The following is a 20,390-nucleotide window of genomic DNA, read 5'->3' as shown; positions in this document are numbered from 1 at the left end:
ACTAGGGGTGGGGTAAATATACATCATCCCCACTATGTCATAAATTCCTCGTGGACAAAGCCTCCATTTTGTTCTTCTGTCTACTTCCAGGTGCCGGGGACAGTGCTCTAAAAACAGAAGCAGTGGAACTGGTATTTATTGAGCGCCTACTGAATGTGATGCACTCTATTGGGTGCCTAGAGAAGCAGCTTGGCTCAGTGGAAAGAGCCCGGGCTTGGGAGTCAGAGGTCATGGGTTCGAATCCCGGCTCTGCCACTTGTCAGCTGTGTGACTGTGGGCGAGTCACTTCACTTCTCTGTGCCTCAGTGACCTCGTCTGTAAAATGGGGATTAACTGTGAGCCTCACGTGGGACAACCTGATTCCCCTGTGTCTACCCCAGCGCTTAGAACAGTGCTCTGCACAGAGTAAGTGCTTAACAAATACCAACATTATTATTAAAGAAGTACCACAGAGGCAGAAAGTCACCTTTCCTGCCCACAGGGCACTTATACTCTAACAGAGGCGACTTCCAAGCGCAGGACTGAGAGTCAGGAATCCCCCAAATTCAATCCTGGCTCTGTCCCTTGGCTGCTGTGGAACTTTGGGCCAATCACTTCACTGTGCCTCAGTTTTCCTCATCTGTAAAAAGGGGATGGAATACCTGTTCTTCTGCTCTCCAGGATGTGAGCCTGTGTGGGACAGGAACTGTGTTCAATCTGATTTTCGTGTATCTACCCCAGTGCTAAGTGTAGTGCTTGACATATCGTGAATGCTTAAAGGATACTTTTATTATTATTGTTTCTTGGGTTGGGGGAGGCGCGCTCGTGGTGAACTGCAGCATGGCTTAGTGGATAGATCATAGGCCTGGCAGTTAGAAGGTTGTAGGTTTTCATCCCGGCTCCACCACATGTCTGCTGTGTGACTCTGGGCAAGTCACTTCACTTCTCTGGGTCTCAGTGACCTATCTGGAAAATGGGGTTTGAGCCTTTGAAAATGGGACAGGAACCATGCCCAACTTGATTTGCTTCTAATAATAACGATGATGAACTTGATTTGCTTCTAATAATAGTGATGATGGCATTTGTTAAGTGCTTACTACGTGCCAGGCACTGTTCTAAGCGCTGGGGTAGATACAAGGAAATCAGGATGTCCCACGTGGGGCTCACAGTCTTCATCCCCATTTTCCAGATGAGGGAACTGAGGCACAGAGAAGTGAAGTGACTTGCCCAAGGTGACACAGTCGACAAGTGGTGGAGGCGGGATTAGAACTCACCACCTCTGACTCCCAAGCCCGGGCTCTGCTTAGAGAAGCAGCGTGGCTCGGTGGAAAGAGCCCAGGGCTGGGAGTCGGAGCTTGTGGGTTCAAATCTCAGCTCTGCCCCTTGCCAGCTGGGTGACTTTGGGCAAGTCACTTCACTTCTCTGGGCCTCAGGGACCACATCTGTAAAATGGGGATTTAAACGGTGAACCCCACGTGGGACAATCTGATCAATCACCCTGTGTCCCCCCAGAGCTTAGAACAGTGCCCTGCACATAGTAAGCGCTTAACAAATACCAACATCATTATTATTAAATGCTACTGAATGAATGAATGAATGAATGAATGAAAGTTGATTCCCACGGGCATGCGCAGTACACAGCTCCAAATCCTCTGAGGTCTAAGAGCTGGCTGTCAATCAGAGCCGAAGTCCCACCCAGAACGGCATCGCCTCGCCCTCGCCTCAGCCAATGGGCGAGCTCCTCCTTCGCCTCAGCCAATAGGTGAGCTCCTCCCCCTCGCCTCAGCCAATGGGCGCACCCCTCCCCCTCGCCTCAGCCAATGGGCGCACCCCTCCCCCTCACTTCAGCCAATGGGCGCGCTCCTCCCCCTCGCCTCAGCCAATGGGTGCACTTCATCCTGACCTCCCCCCCCACAGGGCCGGAGCCTGCTGCCTTTACCAAGATGGCGGCGAGCGGCAGCGGGAGGGTTGCGGCGGCCGCGGCCAGCACCTCGGTGAGGCCCATCTTCAGCCGGGACCTGAACGAGGCGAAGCGGCGGGTGCGGGAGCTCTACCGGGCCTGGTACAGGGAGATCCCCAACACCTGTAAGTACCGCGGGGGGCGGGAAGGCGGAGCTCCGCCTCGCAAGGTCGCCGCCAGCCCCCTGAAGGGTCGGGAGGGGCGACGGGGTCACCGCGCCGCTCTCGATCTCGCGAGAGTTCGCGGGGGGGGGGGGCGCCTCCTTCCGAATCCCCTCGATCTCGCGAGAGTTGGGGAGCCGGAGTCCCAGAGTCGCGTCCTTGCCTCCTCGATCTCGCGAGAGTAGGGGGCCGCGTCCCCTCCGAATCCCCTCGATCTCGCGAGAGTTGGGGGCCCGGCCTCCCAGAGCCCTTCGCGGCAGCAAAAGAGCAAGAGGGGCTGAGGAGGGGGCGGGCCTTGCCCCTCGAAGCTGGGCGGCCCCTCCAGGAGGAGAACAACTTTCCCCATTGCATAAAACCCGGGCTTGGGAGTCACAAGGACCTGGGTTCTAATCCCGGCCCTGCCACTTGTCATCTCTGTGACCTTGGGCCGGTCCTTTCACTTCTCTGAGCCTCAGTGACCTCATCTGTCAAATGGGGATGAAGCCTGGGAGCCTCACGGGGGACACCCTGATGACCCTGGATCTCCCCCAGCGCTTAGAACAGTGCGCTGCACAGCGTAAGCGCTTCACAAATACCATTATTATTAAGTGGGACAACGTGATTACCTTGTATCCACCCCAGCGCTTAGAACAGTGCTTGGCACATAGTAAGCACTTAAATACTAATTATTATTAAGTGGGACAATGTGATTGCCTTGTATCTACCCCAGCGCTTAGAACAGTGCTTGGCACATAGTAAGTGCTTCAATACTATTATTAAGTGGGACAATCTGATGACCTTGTATCTGTCCCAGTGTTTAGAACAGTGCTTGGCACATAGTAAGCACATAAAATACTATTATTATTAAGTGGGACAATCTGATGACCTTGTATCTGTCCCAGTGTTTAGAACAGTGCTTGGCACATAGTAAGCACATAAAATACTATTATTATTAAGTGGGACAATCTGATGACCTTGTATCTGCCCCAGCGCTTAGAACAGTGTTTGGCACATAGCGCTTAAATACTATTATTAAGTGGGACAATCTGATGACCTTGTATCTACCCCAGCGCTTAGAACAGTGCTTGGCACATAGGAAGCACATAAATATTATTAAGTGGGACAACGTGATAACCTTGTATCTACCCCAGCGCTTAGAACAGCGCTTGGCACATAGTAAGCGCGTAAATACTATTATTAAGTGGGACAATCTGATGACCTTGTATCTACTCCAGTGCTTAGAACAGTGCTTGGCACAGAGTAAGCGCTTAAATACTCTTATGACAATCTGATGACCTTGTATCTACCCCAGCGCTTAGAACAGTGCTTGGCACATAGTAAACAAATGCTATTATTATTATTATGTGGGACAACCTGATTACCTCTGAGCCCGCTGTAGGACAGGGATTGTCTCTATCTGTTGCCGCATTGTACATTCCAATTGCTTAGTACAGTGCTCTGCACATAGTAAGCGCTCAGTAAATACTGTTGAATGAATGAATTACCTTGCGTCTACCCTAGCACTTAGAACAGTGTCTGGCACATAGTAAACAAATAAATAGCGTGGCGCAGTGGAAAGAGCACGGGCTTTGGAGTCAGGGCTCCTGAGTTCGAATCCCAGCTCTGCCACTTGTCGGCTGTGTGACTGTGGGCAAGTCACTTAACTTCTCTGTGCCCCAGTGACCTCATCTGTAAAATGGGGATGAAGACTGTGAGCCCCACGTGGGACAACCCGATTCCCCTGTGTTTACCCCAGCGCTTAGAACAGTGCTCTGCACATAGTAAGCGCTTAACAAATACCAACATTGTTAAATAAATCCCCCGTTTAGACCGTGAGCCCATTGGTGGGCAGGGATTGTCTCTCTCTGTCGCCGAATTGTCCGTTCCCAGCGCTTAGTCCAGAAGCAGCCTGGCTCAGTGGAAAGAGCCCGGGCTTGGGAGTCCGAGGTCATGAGTTCGAATCCCGGCTCTGCCACTTGTCAGCTGTGTGACTGTGGGCAAGTCACTTCACTTCTCTGGGCCTCAGTTCCTTCATCTGGAAAATGGGGATGAAGACTGGGAGCCTCACGTGGGACAACCTGATTCCCCTGTGTCTACCCCAGCGCTTAGAACAGTGCTCTGCACAGAGTAAGCGCTTAACAAATACCAACATTATTATTATTAGTAGTAGTAAGCTCTCAAATACTATTGAATAAATGAAATATCATTATCATTATTATGTGGGACAACCTGATTACCTTGTATCGCCCCCAGCGCTTAGAACAGTGCTTGGCACATAGGAAGCACTTAACAAATGCCATCACCATTATTATAATTATTATTACTTCGCTTATCTGGGCCTCAGTTCCTTCATCCGTAAAATGGGGATTAAGACCGCAAGCCCCTTTGTCCAACCCGATTCTCTTGTACCTATCCCGGCACTTAGTTCAGCGTCTGGCATCTGCCAAACGCTAACGAGCACAACAGATATTATTTGGTGGCTTTTTAGGAGGGATTTGAATCGATCAGGCGTATTTTTTTGAGCGCTTACCGGGTGCAGAGCATTGTATTAAGTGCTTGGGAGAGTGCTGTATAATAGACTTTGTAGACACATTAAGTGGAAAGAGCACGGGTTTGGGAGTCAGAGGTCATGGGTTCGAATCCCGCTCCGCCACTTGTCAGCTGTGTGACTGGGCAAGTCACTTAACTTCTCTGTGCCTCAGTTACCTCATCTGTAAAATGGGGATCAAGACTGTGAGCCTCATGTGGGACAACCTGATTCACCTGTGTCTACCCCAGCGCTTAGAACAGTGCTCTGCACATAGTAAGCGCTTAACAAATACCAACATCATCATCATCATCGAGGAGAGGGACTGGGGCAGAGCTGAAAACCAATCTGTAGGCCCGAGAAGCAGCGTGACTCAGTGGAAAGAGCCCGGGCTTGGGAGTCAGAGGTCATGGGTTCTAATCCCGACTCCGCCGCTTGTCAGCTGTGTGACGTTGGGCAAGTCACTTCACTTCTCTGGGCCTCAGTGACCTCGTCTGTAAAATGGGGATGAAGACTGTGAGCCCTACGTGGGCCAACTGATTACCTTGTATCTCCCCCAGTGCTTAGAACAGTGCTTGGCACATAGTAAGCGCTTAACAAATACCAACATTATTATCAAGAGCAACTAAACTTGTAAGCTCGTGGTGGACAGGGAATGTTGTCTATTGTTCTACTGTACTCCCCTAAGCGCGTAGCACAGTGCTTTGCACACAGTAAGAGCTAGATAGAGAAGCAGCGTGGCTCGGCGGAACGAGCCCGGGCTTGGGAGTCAGAGGTCATGGGTTCAAATCCCGGCTCCGCCACTTGTCAGCTGGGTGACTTCGGACAAGTCACTTCTTCTCTGTGCCCTCAGTTCCCTCAACTGTAAAATGGGGATAAAAGACTGTGAGCCCCACGTGGGACAACCTGATCACCTTGTATCCTCCCCAGCGCTTAGAACAGTGCTTGCCACCTAGTAAGCGCTTAACAAATGCCACATCATCGAGAAATACGATTGAATGGATTAGGGGCAAGCGTCTGTTACCTGTGGCCCACTAAATAACTGGGAGAGGTTGGGCGGTTTCGAGAACCGAGAGAGAACTCACCAGTGATGGTGGTGGGAAAGGACAGCTGGCTTAGATGGATCACTTTACTAAACTGTGAAGGGTTAGGACAGGGTGAACTTGGAATTATTTTTTGCCAGATCGCACAACCCCAGGATGAAGGGACCCCTATTGATCCCTCTGTTACATCCAAACAAATGAAACATTTTTTGGAGAGGGAGAGTTAAAGGGGGTTGCGTGGTCCAACCCTAACCTCGTGAGGACTAATTTAAATCCTAAATTAATCTCGGTCCCCAGGACCCCTCTCCCAGTAGAAGGGGCGGAGGCGGTGCTGGAGGGAGAGGAACCACCTTTTCTTTTTAAAAATAGTATTTAATTACAGTATATGTCAAGCGCTTACTATGTCCCAGACACGGTCCCTGTCCCACTTGGGGCTCATAGTCTCAATCCCCAATTTACAGATGAGGTAACTGAGGCCCAGAGAAGTGAAATGACTTGCCCGGGGTCACATAGTAGAGAAGTGGCAGAGCTGGAGTGTTAACTGCTTAGTATGGGGCAGGCACTGTACTGAGCGCTGGGGTTGATACAAGCTAATCAGGTGGGACACAGGGGGACACGGGGGGGGGGGCCTCAGGCTTAAGCTCCATTTTACAGATGAAGTACCCGAGGCCCAGAAAAATAATAACGATGGTATTTGTTAAGCACTTACTTTGTGCCAAGCACTGTTCTAAGCATTAGGATAGATACAAGGTAATCAGGTTGCCCCATTCGAGGCTCACAGTCTTAATCGCCATTTTACAGATGAGGGAACTGAGGCCCAGAGAAGTGAAGTGACTTGCCCACGGTCAGGCAGCAAATGGCAGAGCTGGGATTAGAACCCAGGTCCTTCCGACTCCTGGGCCCGTGCTGTAACCACTGGGCCACGTTGCTTTCCGTGATCACGCTGCTCCTTGAGGGCAGCGATCATGTCTATTGTGTTGTACTCTCCCAAGTGCTTAGTACAGTACTCTGCCCCCACCCAGTAAGCACTCAATAAATACCACTGTTTGAAGGTAGAGGAGTGTGGGGGTTGGACTGTGGTTTTCTCCCCATCCCTGCCCTCCAAATAATAACGTTGGTATTTGTTAAGCGCTTATTATGTGCAGAGCACTTTTCTAAGCGCTGGGGTAGATACAGGGTAATCAGGTTGTTCCACGTGAGGCTCACAGGTAATCCCCATTTTACAGATGAGGTCACTGAGGCACCGGGAAGCGAAGTGACCTGCCCACAGCGCAGAGCACTGTTCTAAGCGCTGGGGTAGGTACTGGGTAATCAGGTTGTCCCCCGTGAGGCTCACAGTCTTCATCCCCATTTTGCAGATGAGGTCACTGAGGCCCAGAGAAGTGAAGTGACTTGCCCACAGTCACCCAGCTGACAAGTGGCAGAGCTGGGATTCGAACCCATGACCTCTGACTCCCAAGCCCGGGCTCTTTCCACTGAGCCACGCTGCTTCGGGTCCTTTTGGAACAGAGCGGGGAGACCGAGGGCAGAGGCAGGTTCCTCTCAGTTGTTCTTGCCCCCAGTCATGCTGGGAATTCAGCACAGCAGCTCAGAGGGAGGACAAGCCTGGGTCTGAAATAATAATAATAATAATGTTGGTATTTGTTAAGCGCTTACTATGTGCCGAGCACTGTTCTAAGCGCTGGGGTAGACACAGGGGAATCAGGTTGTCCCACGTGGGGCTCACAGTCTTCATCCCCATTTTGCAGATGAGGTAACTGGGGCACCGAGAAGTGAAGTGACTTGCCCAAAGTCACACAGCTGACAAGTGGCCGAGCCAGGATTTGAACCCATGACCTCTGACTCCAAAGCCCATGCTTTTTCCACTGAGCCACGCTGCTTCTCTAAATATCGAGAGCTGTCCCTCCACCGCCAGATTTTCCCGGTGAACTTTTTCCCCCCAAAAGAGAACCCAACTGCACCCTGTAGGGTTTTGGTTTTCCCCCCCTATGGCATTTGTTAAGGCTTACTAGGTGCCAGGCACTGTTCTAAGCGCTCAGGTAGATATAAAGTAATTAGGTCAGTCCCTGTCCCACAAGAAGCACACAGCCTTATTCCCATTTTATTATTAATAATAATAATGGTACTTGTTAAGCACTTTACTTTGTGACGAGCACTGATAATAATGTTGGTATCTGTTAAGCGCTTACTACGTGCAGAGCACTGTTCTAAGCGCCGGGGGAGATACAGGGTCATCAGGTTGTCCCACGTGAGGCTCACAGTTAATCCCCATTTTACAGATGAAGGGCCCAGAGAAGTGAAGTGACTTGCCCACAGTCACACAGCTGACAAGGGGCAGAGTTGGGATTCGAACCGATGACCTCTGCCTCCCAAGCCCGGGCTCTTTCCGCTGAGCCACGCTGCTTCTCTAAGTGCTGGGGTAGATACAAGTTAATCAGTTTGGACACGGTCCCCGTCCCATATGGGGCTCACAGTCTTAATCCCCATTTTGCAGATGAGGTAACTGAGGCACATAAAAGTGAGGCGGCTGGCGAGTGGTGGAGCTGGGATTAGAACCCAGGCCCTTATGGGTTCACTAAGCCACGCTGCGTCAGAGGCCAGAATGGACTCCATTCATTCGATCGTGTTTATTGAGCGCTTACTGTGTGCAGAGCACCGTACTGAGCGCGTGGAAAGTACAATTCGGCGATACGTCCTGACAGGACTGCAGGCCTGCTTTCTCCTTCTTCTGGAATTCGTTTATTGAGAACCCTACCGGGGTCTGAGCGCTGCACTAGTCGCTCAGGCCGCTGCAGGTTGACGCAGGAGACGCAATCCCCGCTCGTGCGTTGTAGACACCGGCGTGGCTTCCGCGGGGCCGCGGAAAAGGCGGCTTTAACCGGGCCGGCCGCTCAGGAAGCCATTGTCCTTCCAGTGCACCTGTTCCAGCTGGACATCTCCGTGAAGCAGGGGCGAGACAAGGTGCGGGAGATGTTCGTGAAAAATGCTCACGTCACCGACCCCAGAGCCGTCGACCTGCTGGTCGTCAAGGTAGCCGAGTGGATGGGGGGGGGGGGGGGGCCGTGATGGCGAGGGCGGCTGCCTCAGTCGCTGTGTTTGATCGCCCTTACAGCCTGGGGGGGGGAGGGGGGGTAGGAGGAGGGGCTGACAGGTCAGCCGTCGCTCAGTGTTTCAGAGAAACAGAGTGAGGACAACTAGGTCCTGAGGCTTCTTCCAAACTTATTATTGCTTACTACAATAATAATAATGATGGGCGTTAAATGCCATCACTGAATAAGCCCTCCCTCTTCTTCTCCCACTCCTGCGCCGCTCTTACTTGCTCCTTCGCACCCCCCCTATTATTATTATATTGATCTATTTATATTAATGTCTGCCCCCTGGACTGGGAGCTCGTTGTGGGCGGGCCCCAAAGCCACCAGGCTTTCCGCCCTATTCATTCCCTCGCGCTCTTCATCCCTTCTAAAACCCGCCCTCCACTTACGGCCCCGGGCTCAACGTGAAAAGTTCTCCGGTCACGGCGGCACTGCCCCAGCGGGACTTGCCGGGCCCTAGTTTTAAACGCTTCCTTCCTTCCCCAATTCGGGCCTCTCTTCTCTGCGCAGGGGAAGATGGAACTGGAGGAGACCATCAAAGTGTGGAAGCAGCGGACGCACATCATGCGGTTCTTCCATGAAACGGAAACGCCACGGCCCAAAGACTTCCTGTCGAAATTCTACTCCGGTCATAACCCGTGATGAGGGGCCTCCACGAAAAGGCCCCCCCCCCCCCCCCCCCCCCGAGCCGTCCTCACCCCCTTTTCTGCAAATAAACCTTGTACATTAGAATCAGATGGGATTCCTTGTCCGCGCAGCCTCCCCTTTCCGCACTGAACTCGGTCTTGGTCCACGTGCCCTCTTGGTGGTGGGGTGGAATCCCGTGAGTTCTCTTCCTTGGGACCCTCCATGTGAGTAGCAATCAAATGTATTTATTGAGTACTTACTGTGTGCACAGCAGCTTACTAAGAGCTCGGGAGAGAGTTGGCAGTCACGCTCCCTGCCCACAACGAGCTTACAGTCTAGAGGGGGAAACTGTATTTATGTAAATAAATGCGGACATAAGTGTTGTGGGTCTGAGGGAGAGGTGCAGAAAGGGAGCGAATTCAAGTGCGAGGGCTACGCAGAAGAACGTGGGAGGAAATGAGGGCTCAGGCAGGGAAGGCCTCTTGGAAGAGATGTGTTTTCAGTTTGAAGGTAGGGAGAATCATCGTCTGACAGATATGAAGAGGGAGGGTGTGGGCAAGAGGTCGGCGGCAAGACACACAAGACCGAGGTACAGTGAGTGAGATGAAACCAGAGGAGTGAAGTGTGCGGGCTGAGTTGTAGGAAAGCAAGCGAGGTAAAGCAGCAGAATTCAGGCTCAGAGGATCCCTGGCTTCTCCTGGATTTTGGGGGTGGGGGTCGACCATCCAATAGTGTATGAGCCCTAACAGGGGGTCAGGGCTCAGGAGACCACCAGAGTTAAGGGTGTTAAGGCTTTAACGCCCCCCTGCCCATAGTTCCAGAGCTGCCTGTGAACACCCAGGGGTGAAGGAAGGCAGCAGGGGGACGGATCAAAACCATGGCAGGAAGTGGATGGGCTGGTAGCTCCCAAGATGGGTCGGAGGTTCTGGCGGAAAAAGCTCCATAAAGGGCGGTGGGGAGAGAGGCACAGTCAATCAATGGCCTTTAGTGAGCACTTACTGATGGCAGAGCACTGTTCTGAGCATTGGGACACTACACTACAATAAAAATGGCAGGGACACTTCCTGCCCTCCATAAGCTGTCGATCCTAGTGTCGTCGAGAGCAGGATTCACAATCCTGGTTCTGTCCCCACCCTCAGCCCCAATGTACATGCCTATAAATTATTTCTATAAAATCATACGCATATCTACTGTACCTAAACACTTATGTACGTATTTATAAAGTATTTCTAATATTTGTCTCCCCCTCTAGGCTGTAAGCTCGTTGTGGGCAAGGAATTCATTCAATAGTATTTATTGAGCACAGCACTATACTAAGCGCTCGGAATGTACAAATCGGCAACAGATAGGAATCTATCTACCGACTCTGTTTAACTCTCAAGCACTAAGTAGTGTTCTGGACACGGTAAGTGCTCAATAAATACCACCGATTTGACCGACTGTCACTCACCTGGGGATCTTGGAGCAAATCACAAACTTTTTCCCTCCCTCCGGGGGATTGGGACGTCAAACCAAGGTAATGAGTGTGAAGCGCTCTGGGAAATAAAAAGCACAAAGCATTGTAAGGTTGAACAGTGCTCTGCACACAGTAAACACTCAATAAATAGGATCGAATGAATGAACAAACTGTTTTTACAGCTGATCGCCAGTCATCTCGAGAAGCTGTTGCTCAGGACTCTCACCTCAGCCATCAAGTAAACTTCCTCTGGCCTGGTGGGTTGACAAAAGGTTGGGCAAAATTGACAAAAGCAACCCCGGGGGAGGTGTTTTATCCCCCTCACCCACCCTACTCTTTGCAGAACCAGACTCCTTAATTTGCATCTAATCCATAGCCTGTCTCTCCTCCGCTGAATTGTAAACTCCTTCGAAGGCGGTATTCGTATCTACCAATTCTACTCCGCTGTCCGCTCCCGAGCGCTCAGTACGGTGCTCCGCACACAGTAAGCACTCAATAAATACTATCGACTGACTTCTAGTCATCCTGCTCTCAAACTTGACGGCGGCAAACTGAGTTCTTTCGATCGGGGAAGATAAAGCTTTTCGACTAGTGTGCATCTTGTCTGCAAAGGCGGATCTCCCTACAGAACTGCAGGGTGTAAACCACCCCCCCTTGCTGTTTCCCACCCTTCGATTCTTACATCTTACCCTGGACCGAAAGAACTCAGCCTTCTCCTGTGTAAAGACACAGCAGGGAACCTGTCTGCTAATTCTTCTGTTGTAGTAATAATTATAATGGCATATGTTAAGCGCGATGTGCTACAGGCTAATCAGGTTGGTCCACAGTCCCTGTCCCACACGGGGCTCCCAGTCTCAATCCCCACTTTGCAGATGAGGTCACAGGCCCAGAAAAGTGAAGTGACTTACTCCAAGGTCTCACAGCAGCTCAGAACTCTCCCAAGTGCTTAGAACAGTGCTCTGCACATAGGGAAGCAGCGCGGCTCAGTGGAAAGAGCCCGGGTTTGGGCCTCGGAGGTTCTAATCCCAGCTCCGCCGCTTGTCAGCTGTGTGACTCTGGGCAAGTCACTTCACTTCTCTGTGCCTCAGTTCCCTCATCTGTAAAATGGGGATGAAGACTGTGAGCCCCAGGTGGGGGACCACCTGATGACCTTTTATCCCCCCCCCCCCCCCGCGCTTAGATCAGGGCTTGGCACATAGTAAGCGCTTAGCAAATGCCATTATTATTATAATAAACACTCAAAAAATACCAGAGATTGATTAAGCGATAGGACACGGAGGGTGGGGGGAGGATGCTACGTTTCCCAGCTTGCCTCTGGAACAAGCACTAGAGCAGACTGGGGTTCTGGTACCTCAGTGGGTTTATTATTCATTATCAGACTGTGGGTTCTTTGAGCTGATGCCGAGGACGTGTCCCGGCCAGAGGTCAAATGACCCCCAGGGCCGCCGGACCCCGGGGTCCACGAGTGCTTACTGTGTGGTCCCGCGGCCGACGGTCGCGGGCTCACAGAGCTGGAGGTCCGGACGGTCGGCCCCGCTCTCTCGCTAGGACGGAAGGAAGCAGTGACCACATCATCGCCGCCCGATTGTTGGCTTGTCTCCCTTCTGCTCCTCCAAAAAGCTCTGGAACAAAGCAGGGCAAAATTACTCGGGTGTAGAAAGCCTTCCCCCCTCCCGCCACCTCCGTCAAATAACCATCATGGTGTTAATCGGCCGATCGATCGTATTTACTGAGCGCTTACTGTGTGCAGATCACTGTAATAACTGCCTGGGAGAGTAGGCTACAATGGTTGTAGACACATTCCTTGCCCACGGTGAGCTTACAGTTGAACGGGGGAGATTAGGGCACTAATTCTAATGCTGATTTCCACCAAAGTACTCTTTCCCAGCACTCAGTACACGGCTCTGCACTGGGGGAGTGTTTACCTCTAGACACGGGGGCCCCCACACATCCATCGGATCGGACGCTGCCCCTATGCCACGCAAGGATCGTGATCTAAAAGAGACGGGACAGAACCTATCACACCCGTTTTACAGATAAAGGAAAAGCCCAGAGAGGGTAAATGACTTGCCCAAAGTCGCAAAGCAGACCAGGGTCCGAGTTGGGATTAAAACCCGGGTCTCCATCATTCAGTCGTATTTAATAATAATAATAATAATAATAAAGTTGGTATTTGTTAAGCTCTTACTCTGTGCAGAGCACTGTTCTAAGCGCTGGGGTAGACACAGGGGAATCAGGTTGTCCCACGTGGGGCTCACGGTTTTAATTCCCATTTTACAGATGAGGTAACTGAGGCCCAATGAAGTGACTTGCCCACGGTCACACAGCTGACAAGTGGCAGAGCCGGAATTCGAACCCATGACCTCTGACTCCAAAGCCCGTGCTCTTTCCACTGAGCCACGCTGTAGTTATTGAATGCTTACTGTGTGCACAGCACTGTACTAAGCGCTTGGGAAAAATACGTTACAATAAATACGACAATCGCTGCCCACAACGAACTTACAATCTAGAATGGGGGAGACAGACGTCAAATAAATAAATTACAGATATGGACAGAGGGAACAGGTTGAGACGAAGCAGAAGGGAGTGGGAGAAGGGGAAAGGGGGGGCTTAGCCTGGGAAGGCCTCTTGGAAGAAATGTACCTTCAATAATAATAATAATGATAATAATTATGGTATTTGTTAAGCGCTTACTATGTGCAGGGCACCGTTCTAAGCGCTGGGGGAGATACAGAGTAATCAGGTTGTCCCACGTAAGGCTCACAGTCTCAATCCCCATTTTCCAGATGAGGTCACTGAGGCCCAGAGAAGTGAAGAAGTGAAGTGACTTTGCCCACAGTCACACAGCTGACAAGTGGCAGATGTGGAATTCGAACCCACGCCCTCTGACTCCCAAGCCCGGGCTCTTGCCACTGAGCCACGCTGCTCCTCTAATAATAATAATAATGATGTTGGCATCTGTTAAGCGCTTACTATGTGCCGAGCACCGTTCTAAGCACTGGGGTAGATCCAGGGGAATCAGGTTGTCCCACGTGAGGCTCACAGTCTCAATCCCCATTTTCCAGATGAGGTCACTGAGGCACCGAGAAGTGAAGTGACTCGCCCAAAGTCACACAACTGACAGGTGGCGGAGCCAGGATTCGAACCCAAGAGCCCTGACTCCCAAGCCCGGCTCCTTCCACTGAGCCACACTGCTTCTCAATGAGGTTTTGAAGGGGCGGAGGGGAGAGTCATTGTCGGTTGGACTGGAGGAGGGAGGGCGTTCCAGGCCAGAGGATGTGGGCTAGGGGTCAGCGGCGGGACAGATGAGGCACAGAGAGAGAAGTTTAATGTTGGTGTTCGTTAAGCGCTTACTATGTGCAGAGCACTGTTCTAAACGCTGGGGTAGATACAGGGTCATCAGGTTGTCCCACGTGAGGCTCACCGTCTTCATCCCCATTTTACAGACAGGGTAACTGAGGCCCAGAGAAGTGAAGTGACTTGCCCACAGTCACACAGCTGACAAGTGGCAGAGCCGGCATTCGAACCCGTGAACTCCGCCTCCCAAGCCTGGGGTGGAGGAGAGTAGGGAGGTGAGGGAGGAGGGGGCAAGACGGTGGTCCGCTTTAAAACCAGTGGTGAGTTCCGGTTGGATGCGGAGGTGGATGGGCAACCGCTGGAGTTTTCTGAGGGGTGGACAAGTCCTGAACGTTTTTTTTGTAGCACGTTCTAGAACGTTTTCCCGACTCCCAGACTCCTGCCCTCTTCCCAAGGCCACACTGCCACCCACTCCCCCCCCTTCCACCGCCCACAGGCGGTGATGACCGCGACGGGGTCACTGTGGAGGCCAATAAGCGCCCTCTGATGCCCCAAGGGGTGATCAGACTGACCTCGGCTTGGCTTACGGCGGTCGGCTCACTTGGCCGGTCCGTTGGTGGGTAGGGATTGTCTCTCTCTGTTGCCGAACTGTACTTTCCAAGCGCTTAGTCCAGTGCTCTGCACACAGTAAGCGCTCAATAAATACGGTTGAGTGAACGCCAGCAGGGTGTGACAGAAAAAACTGGCACAGGCTCAGGGAGGAGCAGCTTGGCCCAGTGGATTGAACACGGGCCTGGCAGTCAGAAGGACTGGTTCTCATACCGACTCCGCCACTTTACCACGTGACCTCGGACGGGTCACTTCACTCCTCTGTGCCTCAGTTCCCTCATCTGCAAAATGGGGGTTAAGACTGTGAGCCTCTCCCAAGATATCAGTCCAGTGCTCGGCACCCAGTAAGCGCTCAATAAATACGAATGATTGACTGACTGAAGTGCGGCTGGCCGGGGGGGGGGTGGGAGGGAGATGGCACCACCTCACTAGATCTCCACGCAGCTTCACTCTAGGCTTCAAGGCTGTCCATCACCTCGCCCCGTCCTACCTCTCCTCCCTTCTCTCTTTCCACCGGCCACCCCGCGCGCTCCGCCCCTCCGCCGCCCGCCTCCTCGCCGTCCCCCGGTCTCGCCCGTCCCGCCGTCGACCCCCGGGCCGCGTCCTCCCGCGGTCCCGGAACGCCCTCCCTCCTCACCTCCGCCAGACTCGTTCTCTTCCCCTCTTCGAATCCCTACTTAAAGCTCACCTCCTCCGAGAGGCCTTCCCACACTGAGCTCCTCTTTTCCCTCTGCTCCCTCTACCCCCCCTTCACCTCTCCGCAGCTAAACCCTCTTCTCCCCCCTTTCCCTCTGCTCCTCCCCCTCTCCCGTCCCATCCCCTCGGCGCCGTACTCGTCCGCTCGACCGTCTACGTCTTCGTCGCCCTATTTATTTTGTTTAATGCGATGTACATCACCCTGATTCTATTTATTTGCCATTGTTTTAATGAGATGTTCTTCCCCTTGACTCTCTTTATTGCCATTATTCTTGTCTGCCTGTCTCCCCCAATTAATAATGTTGGTATTTGTTAAGCGCTTACTCTGTGCAGAGCACTGTTCTAAGCGCTGGGGTAGATACAGGGTCATCGGGTTGTCCCACGTGAGGCTCACAGTTAATTCCCATTTTGCAGATGAGGGAAGTGAAGTGACTTGCCCACAGTGACCCAGCTGACAAGTGGCAGAGCCGGGAGTCGAACCCATCACCTCTGACTCCGAAGCCCAGGCTCTTTCCACTGAGCCATGCTGCCTCCCTAGACTGTAATTAGACTGTCAGCCCGTCAAAGGGCAGGGACTGTCTCTATCTGTTGCCGATCTGTCCATTCCAAGCGCTCAGTACAGTGCTCTGCACATAGTAAGCGCTCAATAAATACTATTGAATGAATCCTCAAACTCTTGGAGAGTCGCCCGCCTCCTCCTGAAGGCCACGAAGCAATCCCCGGGCCTGCTCTTGCTCTGTACCGGAGTCCCCGCCAGCTAGGTCAAAGATCAGGGAACACACCCACCTCCCAAGTGCCCATCGAGGAAGCGTCGACTGGCCTGCCACGGATGCTTTTGCGTTTACTCCTCCTCCCTCGCCCCAAGTTCTCAAACCTTACCGGTTAATCGTCGTCGTCGTCATCCTCGGGGACGAAAATGTCGTGTTCCTCGAGCAGGGCGGCAAAATTCTTACTGATGAGCGTCCCGACGTAGAGGAAAGGGATCACGATGGAGAACACCCGCAGGAGGCCGAAGGACATCTGCGGAGTTTAAAAAAAACTCAATCCACGGAATTCAATCGACCGCCTGCCGTGGGCGGAGCGCTGTACTGAGCACTTGGGAGAGGACGCTACAACGGAATTAGCGGACATGTTCCCTGCCCGTGACGAGTTTACAGTCTAGACACAGAAAATACAGTCTGAAAGACAGAAAATAAAGGACCGGTCTCCTCCGGCATGGTCCCGGCTGAAATGATCCATCTTGGGAAAACCTCCGGGGCAGAATCAGCCGTGCCAGAGGCAGAATCTTGAGTAAGGACTATGGGCTGGGCTAATTCTGCCCCCTGACAACTTTTTGGGGGAAAGGGAGGGGAAAGCACACTGACCCTCCTCCCCCCAGGCCTAGATTAATCAATCAAAGCATATATTTATTACTGGCTTACTCTAAGCAGAATACTGTACTAAGCATTTGGGAGAATACCATAACGTACAGGCGATATCTGCCCTCCAGGATCTTACAATCTAGCAATTAGGGAATTCGGGGGAGAAGGTTGGGATTCTCTGGCCACAGTTCAAGGGGTCGGGCCCTTTCTGGTCCTCCTTAGGGATCAATCAATCAAGGGTATGTACTGAACACTTACTGTGTGCAGAGCACTGTATTAAGTGCTCCGGAGATATGTTATAACAGAATTGGTAGGCGCATTCCCGGCCCAGAGGAACCCGGCTCCCCTTCCCCAGAGACCCTCCATCCCCTCTAGCCCGGCTCCTCTGCGTCTCATCTGCCTCTATTCTATCTACTCCGGCGCTCAGTACAGTGGCCGGCACATACCACTCTAGCCCCTCGCTGCTGTGTGACCTTGGACGGGTCGTTTGACTTCTCTGTGCCTTCGTTATCTCATTCATTCATTCAATAGTATTTATTGAACGCTTACTAAGTGCAGAGCACTGTACTAAGCGCTTGGAATGGACAGTTCGGCCACAGATAGAGACTCATCTGTGAAATGGGGATTGAGACTGTGAGCCCCAAGTGAGACAGGGACTGTGTCCAACCCGGTTTGCTTGTATCTACCCCAGTGCTTAGTAGAGTGCTTAGTACATCCCCTTGATTCTATTTATTGCTATTGTTTTTGTCTGTCTGCCTCCCCCAATTAAACTGTAAGCCCGTCAATGGGCAGGGATTGTCTCTATCTGTTGCCGAATTGTCCGTTCCAAGCGCTTAGTCCAGTGCTCTGCACATAGTAAGCGCTCAATAAATACTATTGAATGAATGAATGAAAGCGCCTAACAAATATTAAAATGATCAAGCATTTCCGACAATGCTCTGCACACAGAAAGGGCTTAACAAAAACTATAATGATCAAGCACTTCCTAAGAAAACGTTAAAAAAAAAGTCATAATGATCAAGCGCTTAGTACAGCGCTCTGCACACAGTAAGGGATTAACACCCTAACGATCAAGCGCTTAGTACAGCGCTCTACACAGCAAGGGATTAACACCCTAACGATCAAGCGCTTAGTACAGCGCTCTGCACACATGAAGGGATTAACACCCTAACGATCAAGCGCTTAGTACAGCGCTCTGCACACAGCAAGGGATTAACACCCTAACGATCAAGCGCTTAGTACAGCGCTCTGCACACAGTAAGGGATTAACACCCTAACGATCAAGCGCTTAGTACAGCGCTCTACACAGCAAGGGATTAACACCCTAACGATCAAGCGCTTAGTACAGCGCTCTGCACACATGAAGGGATTAACACCCTAACGATCAAGCGCTTAGTACAGCGCTCTGCACACAGCAAGGGATTAACACCCTAACGATCAAGCGCTTAGTACAGCGCTCTGCACACAGGAAGGGATTACTACCCTAACGATCAAGCGCTTAGTACAGCGCTCTGCACACAGGAAGGGATTAATACCCTAACGATCAAGCGCTTAGTACAGCGCTCTGCACACAGGAAGGGATTAATACCCTAACGATCAAGCGCTTAGTACAGTGCTCTGCACACAAAAAGTACTTAAAAGTACCATAATTATCAAGCTCTTAGTACAGTGTTCTGCACACAGAAAGCACTTAACAAAATACCATAATAATCAAGCACTTAGTACAGGGCTTTACGTACAGATAGAGCTTAATACATACCGTAATGATCAAGCGCTTAGTACAGGGCTCTGCACAGTAAGCGATTAATAAATACCATAACCATCCAGGGTTTAGTACAGAGCTCTGCACACAGTAGGCGATTGATTAATACCATAATGATCACCGCCCAGTGGCTCTGTGGAAAGCGCCCGGGCTTGGGAGGTCATGGGTTCGAATCCCAGCTCTGCCACTTGTCAGGTCTGTGACTGTGGGCAAGTCACTTCACTTCTCTGGGCCTCAGTGACCTCATCTGTAAAATGGGGATGAAGACGGTGAGCCCCAGGTGGGACAATCTGATGACCCTGTATCTCCCCCAGCGCTTAGAACAGTGCTCTGCACCTAGTAAGCGCTTAACAAATACCAACATTATTATCATGACAGGGCTATGCACACAAAAAGCACTTAAAATACGACTGAATTGAGAAGCAGCGTGGCTCAGTGGAAAGAGCCCGGGCTGGGGAGTCAGAGGTCATGGGTTCGAATTCCGGCTCTGCCACTTGTCAGCTGGGTGACTTTGGGCAACTCACTTCTCTGGGCCTCAGTTCCCTCATCTGTCAAATGGGGCTGAAGACTGAGAGCCTCACGTGGGACCACCTGATGACCCTGGATCTCCCCCGGCGCTTAGAACAGTGCTCTGCACAGAGTAAGCGCTTAGCAAATACCATCATTATTGTTACTATCCTTATCGTGGCTGCCCCCGCCCTCCCCCCCCGCGACGATTTTGATTGGCTGCTGGCGCTGTCAGTCAGAGCAGGACCCCCCGCCCCCCCAAGCTCGCTTTGGGAAAAAGGTTTTGATTGGCTGCTGGTGCCGTCAGTCAGAGCCGGAGGCCCCCGCCCCCAAGGGCCAAAATGGTTTTGATTGGCTGCTGGCGCCGTCAGTCAGAGCCGGCGGCCCCGCCCCCCAAGCCCGCTTGGGCCAAAATGATTTTGATTGGCTGCTGGCGCCGTCAGTCAGAGCCGGCGGCCCCGCCCCCCACCACACTCACTTTGGCCGGCTTGGGTAAAATGGCGCCGCTGCGGGTGGCGATGACGGTCCGCGAAGGGACCCGGGCCGCCGCCGAGCCGCTCCGGGCAGCGTTCCGCGCCGCCCCGCCGCTTCCCAGCCTCACCCCCCTCCGAAGGGCCCCGGAGCGGGCGGTGACGGCCAACAGCCAGCCGGCCGCTCCCGCCGCCATCTTGCGGCCTCCAGCCTCCCGCCCCCTGAGGCGACGCTCGGCGGCGGAGGAGAGGAGATCCCGCCGCCTCCCGCCCACATCTCGCGAGAGCAAGGGCGGGGGGGGGGGCGGGGTAGCCTAGCAACCAGAGGAGGGCGGGGCGTCTGTGACGTCATCGCGAAGCACGTTGCGGTGTCATTGCGCCCCCGACTTCCGGCCCCCCAAAAATGCATTGGGGGTTGGGAGAACTGGTGCAAGACGATCATCATCATAATCATAATAATATTGCTATTTGTTAAGCGCTTACTCCGGGCAGAGCACTGTGCTAAGCGCTGGGGGAGATCCAGGGTCATCAGGTAGTCCCACATGGGGTTCACAGTCTTCATCCCCATTTGACAGATGAGGTCACTGAGGCCCAGAGAATAATAATAATCATGTTGGCATTTGTTAAGCGCTTACTCTGTGCAGAGCACTGTTCTAAGCGTTGGGGGAGATACAGGGTCATCAGGTGATCCCACGTGAGACTCACAGTCTTCATCCCCATTTGACAGATGAGGTCACTGAGGCCCAGAGAAGTGAAGTAATAATAATCATGTTGGTATTTGTTAAGCGCTTACTCTGTGCAGGGCACTGTTCTAAGCGTTGGGGGAGATACAGGGTCATCAGGTGATCCCACGTGAGACTCACA

General features: G+C 52.3%; 2 protein-coding genes across 3 annotated transcripts; one reads left to right on the top strand and one right to left on the bottom strand.

The window, feature by feature from the left end:
• Nucleotides 1-1,871: 1,871 nt before the first annotated feature.
• On the top strand, nt 1,872-9,476 carry NDUFA6 (NADH:ubiquinone oxidoreductase subunit A6). The gene is made up of 3 exons (XM_001516830.5): nt 1,872-2,064; nt 8,564-8,679; nt 9,252-9,476. The coding sequence occupies exons 1-3, from the start codon at nt 1,923-1,925 to the stop codon at nt 9,381-9,383; spliced, it is 390 nt and encodes a 129-aa protein (XP_001516880.2). The 5' UTR covers nt 1,872-1,922; the 3' UTR covers nt 9,384-9,476.
• A 2,690-nt stretch (nt 9,477-12,166) lies between these two features.
• On the bottom strand, nt 12,167-19,783 carry SMDT1 (single-pass membrane protein with aspartate rich tail 1). Of its 2 annotated transcripts, XR_003764511.2 has the most exons (4): nt 19,535-19,783; nt 16,306-16,446; nt 12,750-12,819; nt 12,167-12,446 (listed from the first exon to the last, which is right to left on the bottom strand). XR_003764511.2 is itself a non-coding variant. In XM_029079478.2 (3 exons), the coding sequence occupies exons 1-2, from the start codon at nt 19,721-19,723 to the stop codon at nt 16,309-16,311; spliced, it is 327 nt and encodes a 108-aa protein (XP_028935311.1). In that variant the 5' UTR covers nt 19,724-19,775; the 3' UTR covers nt 12,167-12,446; nt 16,306-16,308. The 2 variants fall into 2 exon arrangements, 1 of the variants encoding a protein (XP_028935311.1); XM_029079478.2 differs by lacking the exon at nt 12,750-12,819 and having other exon boundaries at nt 19,535-19,775.
• Between the last annotated feature and the right edge of the window lie 607 nt (nt 19,784-20,390).

This window comes from Ornithorhynchus anatinus, chromosome 14, assembly GCF_004115215.2.
Source record: "Ornithorhynchus anatinus isolate Pmale09 chromosome 14, mOrnAna1.pri.v4, whole genome shotgun sequence".
Taxonomy (NCBI): Eukaryota; Metazoa; Chordata; class Mammalia; order Monotremata; family Ornithorhynchidae; genus Ornithorhynchus; species Ornithorhynchus anatinus.
The sequence above is the reverse complement of the archived record's forward strand: the minus strand, read 5'-3'. Positions and strand labels throughout refer to the sequence as shown.

Excerpts from the sequence above, each read along its gene's own strand:
- NDUFA6 (XM_001516830.5), top strand. The coding sequence starts at position 1,923 with ATGGCGGCGAGCGGCAGCGGGAGGGTTGCGGCGGCCGCGGCCAGCACC. Across the intron at positions 2,065-8,563 it reads CAGGGAGATCCCCAACACCT|TGCACCTGTTCCAGCTGGAC; the intron begins GTAAGTACCGCG and ends TTGTCCTTCCAG. Across the intron at positions 8,680-9,251 it reads TCGACCTGCTGGTCGTCAAG|GGGAAGATGGAACTGGAGGA; the intron begins GTAGCCGAGTGG and ends TTCTCTGCGCAG.
- SMDT1 (XM_029079478.2), bottom strand. The coding sequence starts at position 19,723 with ATGGCGGCGGGAGCGGCCGGCTGGCTGTTGGCCGTCACCGCCCGCTCC. Across the intron at positions 16,447-19,534 it reads TTTTACCCAAGCCGGCCAAA|ATGTCCTTCGGCCTCCTGCG; the intron begins GTGAGTGTGGTG and ends TAAACTCCGCAG.